The 13,933-nt window shown below is 35.8% G+C and overlaps 2 protein-coding genes across 3 annotated transcripts in view; one reads left to right on the forward strand and one right to left on the reverse strand.

The window, feature by feature from the left end:
* The first annotated feature begins 874 nt into the window (after positions 1–874).
* LOC128984748 (uncharacterized) lies at positions 875–7,080 on the forward strand. Its single transcript, XM_054404095.1, has 4 exons — positions 875–1,097; positions 3,454–4,339; positions 6,764–6,848; positions 7,042–7,080. Exons 1-4 carry the CDS (start codon positions 875–877, stop codon positions 7,078–7,080), a joined length of 1,233 nt encoding a protein of 410 aa, XP_054260070.1.
* Positions 7,081–8,792: 1,712 nt separating this feature from the next.
* The window catches only part of LOC128986194 (transcription factor Sox-13-like), a 181,574-nt gene continuing 176,433 nt past the window's right edge, over positions 8,793–13,933 (reverse strand). For both annotated transcript variants that reach the window (XM_054406399.1, XM_054406400.1), the window contains 3 exons: positions 13,092–13,142; positions 12,318–12,470; positions 8,793–11,821 (listed from right to left, as the gene is read on the reverse strand). In XM_054406399.1, the coding sequence (XP_054262374.1) occupies positions 11,478–11,821; positions 12,318–12,470; positions 13,092–13,142 (548 nt within the window). In that variant the 3' untranslated portion in view covers positions 8,793–11,477. The remainder of the gene's footprint in view (positions 11,822–12,317; positions 12,471–13,091; positions 13,143–13,933) is intronic.

Genomic DNA, 13,933 nt, shown 5'->3' on the forward strand with positions numbered 1-13,933 from the left:
AAAACCAACAAAATGGCGGAGCGATGTACGATGCCGCAAGATGGGTGTTAATTATGTTTATTCATATCACGAGTTTTACTACGAGTTAACATAACGTGCGAATTTTGAGGAGAATTCGTCATTTCCCTATTTATTGAACAATTAAGTTCCCTATCCTTTAGTTCCTTGTTCAAAATGGGTAGCCAAAGTGGCCTTATTTCAACCGATGACTGACTGATTGGTTGGTCTGCTAATTTAATGTATGAGGCTTCAATGAGTTTACGTTTGAAAAAATGAGGTTCCTTATGGACAATTTTTGCCTCTTCAAAATTCATACGATGATTTTCGGACCAGCAATGATGAGCGATCTTAGATTTTTCCACTAAACCTTTTTTGGTGTTTTCTCTGTGTTCTTTGATTCTAATGTTCAACGGTCTTTTTGTCTCGCCATAGTAAGGCCTGGAACAATCATTGCAATTTATTCTGTAAACACAGTTTTTAGTATCCTGAGTGTCATTTTTGGGTTTTGTTTTGACGAGACTCTGCCTAAGTGTGTTTTGTGTCCTAAATGCTGTTTGCACATTAAATTTCCTAGCAACCCTTCTGATTTTTTCCGACAGTCCTGACACATACGGGATTGACATGTGGACGACGAAAAGACGGTACTGTAAAGATTTTGCCCGCGGATAAAGGGAATGCCACGGTAGTTCTTGATACTGTGACATACGAAGAAAAAATGTTAGAAACTTTGCAATCTGGCCAATACACCCAATTGAAAAAAGACCCCACAGAAACTTTCGAGCGTAAAATCGCTAGTACTCTAAGAAAACACAAAAAGTTTTTTAGCGACAAACAAAGGACTCGGTTGACACCACACCATTCCAAAATTCCACACATGTACGGGTTACCTAAGATCCACAAACCTAACGTTCCTCTGAGACCAATAGTTAGCTCCCGTGATTCTGCTTGTAGGGAATTGTCTAAAGTCCTTCTGGACATTTTAAAGCCTTTAGTAGGAAACACTGATTCGTTTATCAAAAACTCCAAAGATTTTGTAGAAAAGTCTAAATCTATCGTACTGGCTGATACTGACAAGCTGGTCAGCTTCGATGTTGAAAGTCTGTTTACGAATGTCCCCGTTTCGGAAACCCTAAAAATAATTGAGACCCGTCTCACAAACGACGATACTTTAGCAAACAGAACTAAACTCCCTGTTAACGTCATAATGGAACTTTTGGAGTTGTGTACTCAATGTAACTATTTCCAATTAGAGGGTAAATTATACCGTCAAGATGAGGGTATGGCCATGGGGTCACCATTGTCACCTATCTTTGCCAACATCTTTATGGAGGAGTTTGAGCAAAAAGCTTTGGCTTCAGCTCGGCTCAAACCGAGGATATGGTGGAGATATGTCGATGACACTTTCGTGGTTTTCCCTCATGGAGATGATAAATTGAATGAGTTTTTAGAGCATCTTAATAGCGTTTCATCCTCCATAAAACTAACCATGGAGGTGGAATCACAAAACAAACTCCCCTTTTTGGACGTGTGCGTAGAAAAGCATTTGAACAGTCTTAGAACATCTGTTTATAGAAAAAAGACACACACAGGGCAGTATCTAAACTTTCAATCAAACCACCAAATTTCTGTCAAGGAGGGGGTTGCTTACTCTCTGTTTGACAGGGCTAAGAGCATTTGCTCCAATCAGGATGAGTTAAAGGATGAAATTAAGAAAGTAGAACAGGATTTGGCTAGTAACGGATACCCTCGATCCATTATAAACAAATGCAAGAAAGATAGGGCTACGCGTGAACCTTTACAAAATCGCAAGGAAAAACTCGTCCACATGTCAATCCCGTATGTGTCAGGACTGTCGGAAAAAATCAGAAGGGTTGCTAGGAAATTTAATGTGCAAACAGCATTTAGGACACAAAACACACTTAGGCAGAGTCTCGTCAAAACAAAACCCAAAAATGACACTCAGGATACTAAAAACTGTGTTTACAGAATAAATTGCAATGATTGTTCCAGGCCTTACTATGGCGAGACAAAAAGACCGTTGAACATTAGAATCAAAGAACACAGAGAAAACACCAAAAAAGGTTTAGTGGAAAAATCTAAGATCGCTCATCATTGCTGGTCCGAAAATCATCGTATGAATTTTGAAGAGGCAAAAATTGTCCATAAGGAACCTCATTTTTTCAAACGTAAACTCATTGAAGCCTCATACATTAAATTAGCAGACCAACCAATCAGTCAGTCATCGGTTGAAATAAGGCCACTTTGGCTACCCATTTTGAACAAGGAACTAAAGGATAGGGAACTTAATTGTTCAATAAATAGGGAAATGACGAATTCTCCTCAAAATTCGCACGTTATGTTAACTCGTAGTAAAACTCGTGATATGAATAAACATAATTAACACCCATCTTGCGGCATCGTACATCGCTCCGCCATTTTGTTGGTTTTACTTTTCCAGGGACCGGAAGCCATTTTTGTTGTCTCCGTGTTTCCGATTGGTCAGCCATGTTGGTTCAGTCTCATTGGTGGAGTCATAGCGTACGGTGTTGTTAGTGTTCCATTGTGTGAGTTTTTTGTACGTAAACCTTTTATAGATTATAGTGTTTTGTGATTTGTTATTAATTGCATGTTGTATCATGACTTGACTGCTATACAGTGCATATTTTTTGACTACTACCCTCGGTAGTGTATTCCAACTTAGGTTGGGCGTTTGTGTATTGTTAGTTGTAATGTGTTAGTTAAGTTTTTTCACCTGAAGACGGGATCAGATTCCAGATCCCGAAACGTTGTGTATTGTTTTTTTTACATTCGTGATGGAAAATGTCCGCAATAAACCTTTGAACAACATTAACTCACCATCACCAACAATGAACTTCAAACAAAGAATTGATTCTCGGTACGGACCCGGAGTAAGTAATCAAATAAGTGAATTGGAACAAATGCATTTAAAATTGGCTAATCACACAAACCATTTGACCTTTCTTGTGAAATGCAAACGTGAAAATTTGATACCTAAAGGTTTTTACCTAAAGCCTCCTTACAAAAGTTTCAAAGCCAGCAAAATAATGTCTTTAGCTTCTAAATCTCTAATCAATGAAAGAATTGAACACCACCGTTTAGAAAAAAGACTTCTGAAAAGCTCTATTGAGAACAAAAAAGCTGAATTGGCACTAGTAATAGGTTCTGATTTTCAAAACATTTTTCAAAGCATACAAAATAGGTTCAACAAAGAATCGGAAAATGTGAAGGCTAGGCAAAAGGCTAAACTACAACATCTCAGACCTCCCGATAACATTGATAGGAATACTCAAATTTCACAGTGTGATGATGCAAAAAACCAAGTTGTGAATCTGTCTTCTAAAGTTCTAAACCCAATTGAGATTTCTGTTTTGAGCAGAGGGCTAAATTTTTCCGTTGTGCCTAAATCAGTTAAAACGCTGGATTTTGTGACAGGGATTGAGTCTGCTGTTTCTCAGTTACCTGAGTCTCAGGGGGATCAGTTCCGTTGTGAAGCTAGTATTTTACTAAAGAAAATTCCTACTCCTAAACCTAATCTTAGTAAAGAGGAAACCAAAGCAGTATCAGTCCTTGGGAAAGACGGTACTGTAAAGATTTTGCCCGCGGATAAAGGGAATGCCACGGTAGTTCTTGATACTGTGACATACGAAGAAAAAATGTTAGAAACTTTGCAATCTGGCCAATACACCCAATTGAAAAAAGACCCCACAGAAACTTTCGAGCGTAAAATCGCTAGTACTCTAAGAAAACACAAAAAGTTTTTTAGCGACAAACAAAGGACTCGGTTGACACCACACCATTCCAAAATTCCACACATGTACGGGTTACCTAAGATCCACAAACCTAACGTTCCTCTGAGACCAATAGTTAGCTCCCGTGATTCTGCTTGTAGGGAATTGTCTAAAGTCCTTCTGGACATTTTAAAGCCTTTAGTAGGAAACACTGATTCGTTTATCAAAAACTCCAAAGATTTTGTAGAAAAGTCTAAATCTATCGTACTGGCTGATACTGACAAGCTGGTCAGCTTCGATGTTGAAAGTCTGTTTACGAATGTCCCCGTTTCGGAAACCCTAAAAATAATTGAGACCCGTCTCACAAACGACGATACTTTAGCAAACAGAACTAAACTCCCTGTTAACGTCATAATGGAACTTTTGGAGTTGTGTACTCAATGTAACTATTTCCAATTAGAGGGTAAATTATACCGTCAAGATGAGGGTATGGCCATGGGGTCACCATTGTCACCTATCTTTGCCAACATCTTTATGGAGGAGTTTGAGCAAAAAGCTTTGGCTTCAGCTCGGCTCAAACCGAGGATATGGTGGAGATATGTCGATGACACTTTCGTGGTTTTCCCTCATGGAGATGATAAATTGAATGAGTTTTTAGAGCATCTTAATAGCGTTTCATCCTCCATAAAACTAACCATGGAGGTGGAATCACAAAACAAACTCCCCTTTTTGGACGTGTGCGTAGAAAAGCATTTGAACAGTCTTAGAACATCTGTTTATAGAAAAAAGACACACACAGGGCAGTATCTAAACTTTCAATCAAACCACCAAATTTCTGTCAAGGAGGGGGTTGCTTACTCTCTGTTTGACAGGGCTAAGAGCATTTGCTCCAATCAGGATGAGTTAAAGGATGAAATTAAGAAAGTAGAACAGGATTTGGCTAGTAACGGATACCCTCGATCCATTATAAACAAATGCAAGAAAGATAGGGCTACGCGTGAACCTTTACAAAATCGCAAGGAAAAACTCGTCCACATGTCAATCCCGTATGTGTCAGGACTGTCGGAAAAAATCAGAAGGGTTGCTAGGAAATTTAATGTGCAAACAGCATTTAGGACACAAAACACACTTAGGCAGAGTCTCGTCAAAACAAAACCCAAAAATGACACTCAGGATACTAAAAACTGTGTTTACAGAATAAATTGCAATGATTGTTCCAGGCCTTACTATGGCGAGACAAAAAGACCGTTGAACATTAGAATCAAAGAACACAGAGAAAACACCAAAAAAGGTTTAGTGGAAAAATCTAAGATCGCTCATCATTGCTGGTCCGAAAATCATCGTATGAATTTTGAAGAGGCAAAAATTGTCCATAAGGAACCTCATTTTTTCAAACGTAAACTCATTGAAGCCTCATACATTAAATTAGCAGACCAACCAATCAGTCAGTCATCGGTTGAAATAAGGCCACTTTGGCTACCCATTTTGAACAAGGAACTAAAGGATAGGGAACTTAATTGTTCAATAAATAGGGAAATGACGAATTCTCCTCAAAATTCGCACGTTATGTTAACTCGTAGTAAAACTCGTGATATGAATAAACATAATTAACACCCATCTTGCGGCATCGTACATCGCTCCGCCATTTTGTTGGTTTTACTTTTCCAGGGACCGGAAGCCATTTTTGTTGTCTCCGTGTTTCCGATTGGTCAGCCATGTTGGTTCAGTCTCATTGGTGGAGTCATAGCGTACGGTGTTGTTAGTGTTCCATTGTGTGAGTTTTTTGTACGTAAACCTTTTATAGATTATAGTGTTTTGTGATTTGTTATTAATTGCATGTTGTATCATGACTTGACTGCTATACAGTGCATATTTTTTGACTACTACCCTCGGTAGTGTATTCCAACTTAGGTTGGGCGTTTGTGTATTGTTAGTTGTAATGTGTTAGTTAAGTTTTTTCACCTGAAGACGGGATCAGATTCCAGATCCCGAAACGTTGTGTATTGTTTTTTTACATTCGTGATGGAAAATGTCCGCAATAAAACTTCTGAAATTGTTGTTTTTTTTTTACCAAACAACTAATTATTCTAATTCATTGTTTAGTATGCCAAATATCCTTCAATATTCAATATGGATATCAATTTGAAAATTACGGCCACTTATTTTGGGGACTAAAAAACTTTTGCAAGCTAGCCTGACCATACTACTGGACCGTATTACAAGCGGTTGGTACCAAATGAAAGATATTTTCCTGTATATGTCCAGAATCCAATTATAAATAAAATAGGCCCCAAAATAAGCACGAAAAATGCAATTTGAAATTTTAAAAATTAACTTTGAATAAAAGAAAAATTAAAAAAGAAAATAAAAACAAAATGAAGAAATATCAATCACATGTTTTAATTATTTACAGCGTGGGGTGAAAATAGAGAAGTTTTCACAAGACAGACTTTTGGTCGAGTTTTTGGACCACGAGGTGAGCTCTCATTTTAGAGAATATTTTTTTACCGGAGACCAAAAATGGGTAATCTTCCGTAATCCGTATCTGTTGTCAAAAACAACCGAATGAAAAATTATTACGAATATTATTATTACGAATTATTATTATAATTAGTACGAATTATAATGAAATAATCTATATGTATGCCTAAAGTTTTGAATTTAACAGACTGATGTACAAGATGAATGAAGGTTCGAAAGTTGATAACCTGGGTCTTTGCAGTGTTGGTTTCCAGGAGGTTATCAACTTACTTGATACTTGTAGATTTCCCACTGGAAGCGTCCCTGCGCTGTGGTCGTCAAAAATATTGGCCTTTTCATTCATCCTCAAAGTACTATGTCAGTATGTAGTATGGCCAATAAATAATCCTTGAGTGAAATCTTGAATTTTTCTATTTCTTTAATATTATTTATTTCATTTGAGATCTTGTTATAAATCTTGGAGCACATAAATTTAGGGCCAAGTGGAGTTTACCTGGGTTATATGGACATTTTTACATTGCCTTGTGTTGTAGTTTGTGGAATGCTGCATTTTTTAGGAAGAGGTGTGGATTCTTCTTTACGCTCAGTGTTGACTCCAGGATAAAAAGCGCTATCATGGTGAGAACCTTGGCCTCTCCAAACAATGGCTTACAGTGTGCGAGAAATGGTTCCGAGAAAATAGATCTTATGATTCTTTTTTGCAGGAGAAGTACTCGTTAGGCAGCTGGGCTGTTCCCCATAGCAGGATCATATATTTCATGATGCTGTGAAAACAGCCATGATATATCTTCATTAGTACGTCTTTTTCCAGGAGTGGCTGGAGCCTTCGAACCATAGCAAACTGCCGTGAGTATCGCAGATATATTGCCGATATGTTGGTGCCATCTCAGGTCATCACTGATGGTTAGGCCAAGATATTTTACAGAATTATCGATGTTAATTGTTGACCCTCCTGAGCGCAGTAATGGGCAACAATCAGTTTTTTTTTCTATTGTGTATCTGAAGAGCCTCTGACAACAACAAACCACTGAAGCAAGGTATTTGCCTCTATGAATGACATTTGCTAGAGTGACTCTAAGAAAGGGCTGGATAATGCTAGGGAAGTAACATCAGCAAAAAGGCACAGTTTACCTTAGGTTATTAATGAGGGGAGGTCATTTATGAAGAGGTGGAATAGAACAGGGACATGAACGGATCCCTGAGGCGCACCTCTCGTTACAGGGGTTTCTGAAGACTTAAATCTACTTTGTAGCCCGGTGTGATCTGTGATCTATGGATTGTATTTCATCACATTGTTTCCCTCCTTTTAAAAATAATAAAAACTAAAAACCACTCTGAGGAAACTCCTCGGACTCTCATGTTATTTAATTTAGCTAGAAGGAGGTCATAGTCAACCAATGTAAATGCCACTCAAATCGAAGAAAATGTTCATTGAGTGTTGCAATGAAATCTTGCAACACTTGGTTCAGTAAGGAAAATATTGCACTTTTTTTCCTTTTGACAAATCCATCTTGATCTTTGAATATGATATTATTATTTCCGGAAATGCCCAGAGCCTCTCTAAAACAACCTTTTCATATATCTTGGACAAACTCGGAAGCATAAAAGTGGGCCTATAATTAACACATTTCGTATGGTAACCCCTTTTGATAATTGTCCTTATTTACAACTGCAAGTTTGAGTGCATTGGGAAATTGTCCATGCAGAAAAAAGTGGTTTATGAGATGAGTTAGAGGATTAATGATGAAGTCTGAAAACTCATTGATGGTATTTCATCAGCTCCTGAGCTTATATTGTTTTTAACTGATGAATTATTTGTTTTATTTCGGATTCTACTGTTGGGAATGGCTAATGTTTTGTCTATTAGCTATATAGTGTTTGTGGCTCATTAATTGGTCTGTTTTGTTACCTCTGAAAAAATTGTGGTATATTAGATTTTTTGAGCCTGAAACTTCTCTAGTGAAATTTATAACTATGTTAGTGAGGCCATATGACAATGACGGTAGGAAAGCCAAATACTTTGTTGTTCAAAGAGAGTGGTCTGATAGGTTGATATTTATAAGTCACCCATGAGTACCTATAATATTTAAATGCTTTCCTTTTAGATCAACTAATAGAGATATTTTGTCAATAAATACATTAAGTTGGTTACATGGAGGTTGGTAGACTGCTACTATTAGATATTTAACTTGTAAGTGATATGTCTGCAAACTCACAAACTCACTCAATGCAGTATTTGGGTTTGTATTTGTGCACAATTGTGTAAGAGAAAGTTGAACACAGATTACTATGGGTACTGGTGTTTTGAATGTTCACATATCAACTTGTTCTTCCTTCCATGAAATCCGTTGTCTCTAGTTTACATTGTTAAAACCTTTCATCTGGCAATTTTATGTTACACCACAGACTATAGAACCAATTGGTCTATTGGTCTATAGTCTGTAGTTACACTTACCAATATTCTAGTCCTAATTGTGTAATTATATAAATAATTCACTAATTTAACTAGGTATAAAATAAAAATGAATTTGTATAAACAGACAGTTTATTGATACATGAAGATTTGCTATTATTTACAAAGGCTACATAACAATACATTGGTAAATGGCATTTAAATTCAATAAATAATAGCTATCTATTTATATATATTTATAAAAAGTTACATCAATTATCTTATGTATGAGTTGTACAAACTTTCTATGAACAAATAAATTACGAAGCTTAACCGTGTTCTAAAATATAATGTGATGATCTAAGGAACTTTTGAGAATACAGAGTTATGCTATTTTACAGCATCGCTGTTAAAAAAATACTCTTCAAATTCCTTTGCAACAATCGACCCTTTTAGTTTATAAATAAATAATTGAAAAACTATAATTAATGAAAAACAAATATTTGGGGTTTCTTAGTCTATATCATCACTAATCTTCTTAAGTAAAAACAATTTATAAATCTAGGTTGAAAATAAGGATATATTGAACATAAAAAATAATGAAGTTATACCTTATTATCCTGAAACAGTTAGGAAGAGAATTGATACAATTAGTTTTAAACTTTATAAAGGATGGCAAATTGTAACCTACCCACTCTTTAATAACAGATTTTTACATTGCTAAGTGAATGAAGTTACGTATGTCAATAACAGCTGGATTTTTAATAACATAATTTAAAAAACGTGGAACAGTGATAGACAATTAATATTTTTCATATAAAAAATGTTGATAAATATTTATAATTTCCTTCAAAACCTTAATTAATAAAAAAAATCAAATTATGAAAATTATAAAAATAGGTTGTAAGTTTTTGATACTTATGACACTCATAACGTTATAGATTGAGATCCTTACGTCGCCTTTTTCTTTACATGTAATAGCTCAGATATACTGTAATACATTGTATTATGGAGTGCTTTAATAACTCCTAAAGTTAAAAATATTTTAAAAGAAACTAATTCGAGAAATACATTTCAGTTCTGCAATCCCTTAAGAGCACTAACTTTTCTTGTACTCAAATTTTACTTACAACTAAACTATATTTACCGAGTGAAAACCTGAACATAAATCACCGTAAATAAATATCAGTAATGCGTTTGTAAAAATACTAACCGTTAAAAAATATCAACAATATCGACAAACCGGGCATCACAGAGATGGCACTAGAGCGTATTTACATGAAATATTTACAAACACGTATCTACATAGCGAGATTTACATATGAACCATTACCTAACACAATAACCAATCGCGTGGCTTCTATATACAATACTAAAACAGTTATATTAATCTTATGAAAAACTGTAAAATCTCAAATGCATTTAGGCTAAGACTAAAAATATTCTTACATCAAATAATGATAACATGCATTCACATTGACCTGAATAAATAACAAAAAACAATTCAGTTGCGACTTTGGTACCAACTAACAGATCGCACGAGACTAATGCCGCTGAGATCTAGAATACTTGAGTATGTACAAAATAAACAATAAAATGTACACAAACATCATTAGCTTAAATGACACCCTTCTGTTCTCTAGGACTGTTAAAGAGTTGATTGAAAAATACTTATCTCGAAACGTAAAAATATAATTTGTAACAAAGCTATAAGAAAATTGATTGAATTTGAAATTACTTAGCTATTTTTGCTGTAAAGGAATCTTTCAAACCACTTGAAAAATCTTTTGAACAGAAAACGTCAGTTTCAGATGATAAATATTATTTTCTCACGAGATCTTTGAAAAAGATTCTTAAAAATGTTTATCTTTCACTCGTATTGTACACAATAAATAAATGCTAGACTAGCTGACAAACACTTGACAATATCCACTGCTGTTCAGTCTTGTTTCAGACTCACTCTCGGATCGGGTGGGAATGATCACTGGTTGCTTCGATGTGCGATCACTTGGATCTCGGCCGGAACTGTAATCGTTTAACTAGGCTTGGCTATAAAATCGTGTAAACACAAAATTTTGTTTCACTACAAGGAACAATTAATTACAGATATGAAGAAATACCTAGAAATTCCAAAAAAAAATAGTTTTAACAACATGAAAGAACATATGTTTGAAAACTTACAAAAATTTCTGGTACATTAACTTAATTTTACAGTTCTAATTTTTAATTTGTAAATCAATACTACATGTTAGGAATTAAACGTTGATTAAAAATACAGCATTTTTTAATGTTTAAATTAACCACTCACTGGCTTTACAGTGAAAAAGGTTTTAACTTAACATTTGTTAAATAATTACAGCTAGCCAAAGTCAAACAAAAACATCATTGCTAATTATTTATCTTTGTGGTAATTCTGGTATGCACTATGGGTTCTTAAAAAAGAGATAAAGTTTAACAAGCTTAACTGACAAAAGTAATTATAGTCTGGGGACTATAAATACACATAGTTAAATGCCACAAAAGGTATCGCTGATATTTCTCTTTTATATAGGACTTCTACAGATAATAGGATAGATTCTTTATCGCTCTATATTTCATTCCATACTCTCCATCTGTTTATCAGTTACCGCAGCACTTTGGTTCACTATACTCCTACGCTCTGAAGAGGTCCTATATTAGGAGGACACAGCAATGTTATATTTTGCGAACTTTTACTGTGTACCTCTGATTTATCAGAGCTGATCTTTATCCCATAAAAAAATCCTGATGAGTAAATTAGCTTCAGTTCTACTGTATTTGAGCTAACACATATAGAGTTGTCACCACATTCCGAAGTGAGTCGATGAGTCGAAGGCTCATTCGTCCTCGTGCATGCCTGTGGGCGAATGGCCGGGGGTAAAACTGAGCATCTCCGAAGGTGAGAGTGATCCGTCCGGAGGAAAGCCAAAGCTCGGTCCAGGAGCTCCTGACGGCCCAGCCTCTCCTCGGCACCACAGCTGTCTCATCTCATTGCGTCGTTGTCTCATCAGCATCTTGTACTCGGATATCCGCATCTTTTTCCCGTCAACGATGCAGGTACGCTTAGGTCGTGGTCTGTAGCGGTAGTCCGGGTGCTTCTCCATGTGAAGCTTAGACAATCGGCTCTGCTCCTCGTAGTATGGCTGCTTCTCTGCGTTTGACATTGCCTTCCATCTCGCTCCTGGAACAACGCAAGATTGTTGTCTCTTTAGATATTTCTATACACATGTAAATCATATTTACAGACACTGTTTTAACAAACTTTCCAATGAAAGGATTTAGTCCAGAAAACAGCTGTTTGCAACCAGCTTAATCAAATGGGGTTTCATTACGTACTACTGTACTGTAATGAGTTTTTACCGGACACACCAGCTGATTATATTTGGCAATGAGTGGCTATAAACAAAACCATAACAAATAAACAAAAACATTTAGTGAATGTAAATGACATCTAACATTGCAACTTAAAACATTAATGTATACAAGCTGTATCCAATTATATGCATTGCAATAGACTTGTTTTGTTGTCACAGCTGCCTAGCAAATATTTAATATTATTTTTGCTGATTCCTCTAAATATTTTTTTATGATCTCAAGCTGGCAAAACCTCATTTTTGGCCGGCCATTGGTACAAAGTATACTATTACTAACCAAATTCTTGAGCTTATTATTCTTACCCAGTATTTTAGAGATGTTTGAGTTGTGCATGTCAGGACACGCCTTGAGTATCTTGCGACGTTCGTCCTTCGCCCAGACCATGAAAGCATTCATCGGCCGCTTGATGTGAGGTTTGCTTTCCCCCTCTCTCTTCTGCTGACGCACCATCTTAGCTGCAACATCAATCGTATTGTTTTATCGTTCAACTAATGGAAACTATTCTAATTTTCTCTCTTAGAAGACATTTTAAAAAATTCATGTACATACAGTTTCTTATTTTTGTTTCAGTAAGGTGGCTTTGTTTACTCATTAAAGTAGCATATTTGTTATAGGGGGGATTGAATACTAGCTTTTAAATGTTGTTTGAATTGTTTTCTGCTTTTAAATTTTCTGAATTTAGGTGAGGTGCCTTGTAGAGTTGAATTTCGTGGGCATATCCAAGGCCCCATTAGAAAAACAGGCCATGCTGCAGGATCCATGATGTCACACTTGTGGATAGATTCACTGCCGTATCCCATATGTTTTAGGTAAATAGCTGGCTGTTTACATCTGGCATCTTTAGTGCAACTATCCACCACTGAGACATACTGTTGCGCTGCAGCATTATCTTTTTTTCTAGTGGAGCCTTGGACTATCTCACCTGTTTTTTTGTTCCGGCAATTTTATCCAGGACTCGACAGACACACAAAATGAATTATACTTCAAGGATAATTTGATATCAATCTATACTTCTGGATATTTACCAACACAACCAGGGTACCTAAACTTGATTGATATAATACTTCTTAACTTACCTTTATCATTGTTATCATCTTGAAGTTTGTAGGAAGGATCAGGTCCCCACACTGTAACAAAAATTGTGTTCATATTAGAATTACGTACCTTTTTGTTTTCTCCCCTTATACCTCTGTATACTCCTATACTCTTATAGAAAATTGATTTTGAAACTTTTTTAGTTAGAGTTTTGGGTGGAGTTAGTTTATGTTCCCCTAACAAAAAAAAAAATCAAAATGAGGTCTGTGGTTTTTTGTGGATGTATACAGAGCTACAGACGACACCTGGGGTTTGATTATGGTGCAATTTGGTGTGTTGGTACTAATCCATAGTATCTCCAGGCAAGTTCTTATTTTTTTTATTTTTAATGGAATAAACCACATAAAGCAGATAAAGCGTCCTGGAAGTAACGAAAACATATAATTTTCAGCATATGACTTTGAAAGATTTTGATTGAAACTCATTATGTAATGGTCCTTTTAACTCCAAACAAAATCGTTCAACCCCCAATGCTGTAAAAATTACAATTAAAAAGTTATTGCAATTTTTGTAATTTTACCCATTAAAACATCACAGTTACTCTCACTGCTTACCCATTATAAGGGTTGTTAATAAGATAATGGGAGAAAGTATATGTCAGTTTTTGTTTATCAGTTTAAATTAAATCCTCACTATACTTAATTCAATGTACATATGCTCCTCTCTGGCATGACGTCATCATAGGGGACAGCAATGACACAATGTTTGCCGTTTGTGATCAGCTGCTTGTTTTAATCTTTTCTCGGAAAACAAAAATATAACCTTAATCAGAGGAGACAAATGGTCAACAAGATCAACAACGTCAACATTATGTCATTGCCGT

The sequence above is a fragment of the Macrosteles quadrilineatus genome, unplaced genomic scaffold (genome assembly GCF_028750875.1).
Source record: "Macrosteles quadrilineatus isolate MER2022 unplaced genomic scaffold, UCM_ALF_1.0 Scaffold_2__2_contigs__length_208266976, whole genome shotgun sequence".
NCBI classification, from domain to species: domain Eukaryota; kingdom Metazoa; phylum Arthropoda; class Insecta; order Hemiptera; family Cicadellidae; genus Macrosteles; species Macrosteles quadrilineatus.

What these genes read in the sequence shown, in the direction of transcription:
- LOC128984748 (XM_054404095.1), top strand. Translation starts at nt 875, where the DNA reads ATGTACGGGTTACCTAAGATCCACAAACCTAACGTTCCTCTGAGACCA. An exon ending in GGTCAGCTTCGATGTTGAAA is followed by an intron (nt 1,098 to 3,453) that starts GTCTGTTTACGA and finishes ATTTTGTGACAG; the next exon opens with GGATTGAGTCTGCTGTTTCT. An exon ending in GGATAAAAAGCGCTATCATG is followed by an intron (nt 6,849 to 7,041) that starts GTGAGAACCTTG and finishes GTCTTTTTCCAG; the next exon opens with GAGTGGCTGGAGCCTTCGAA.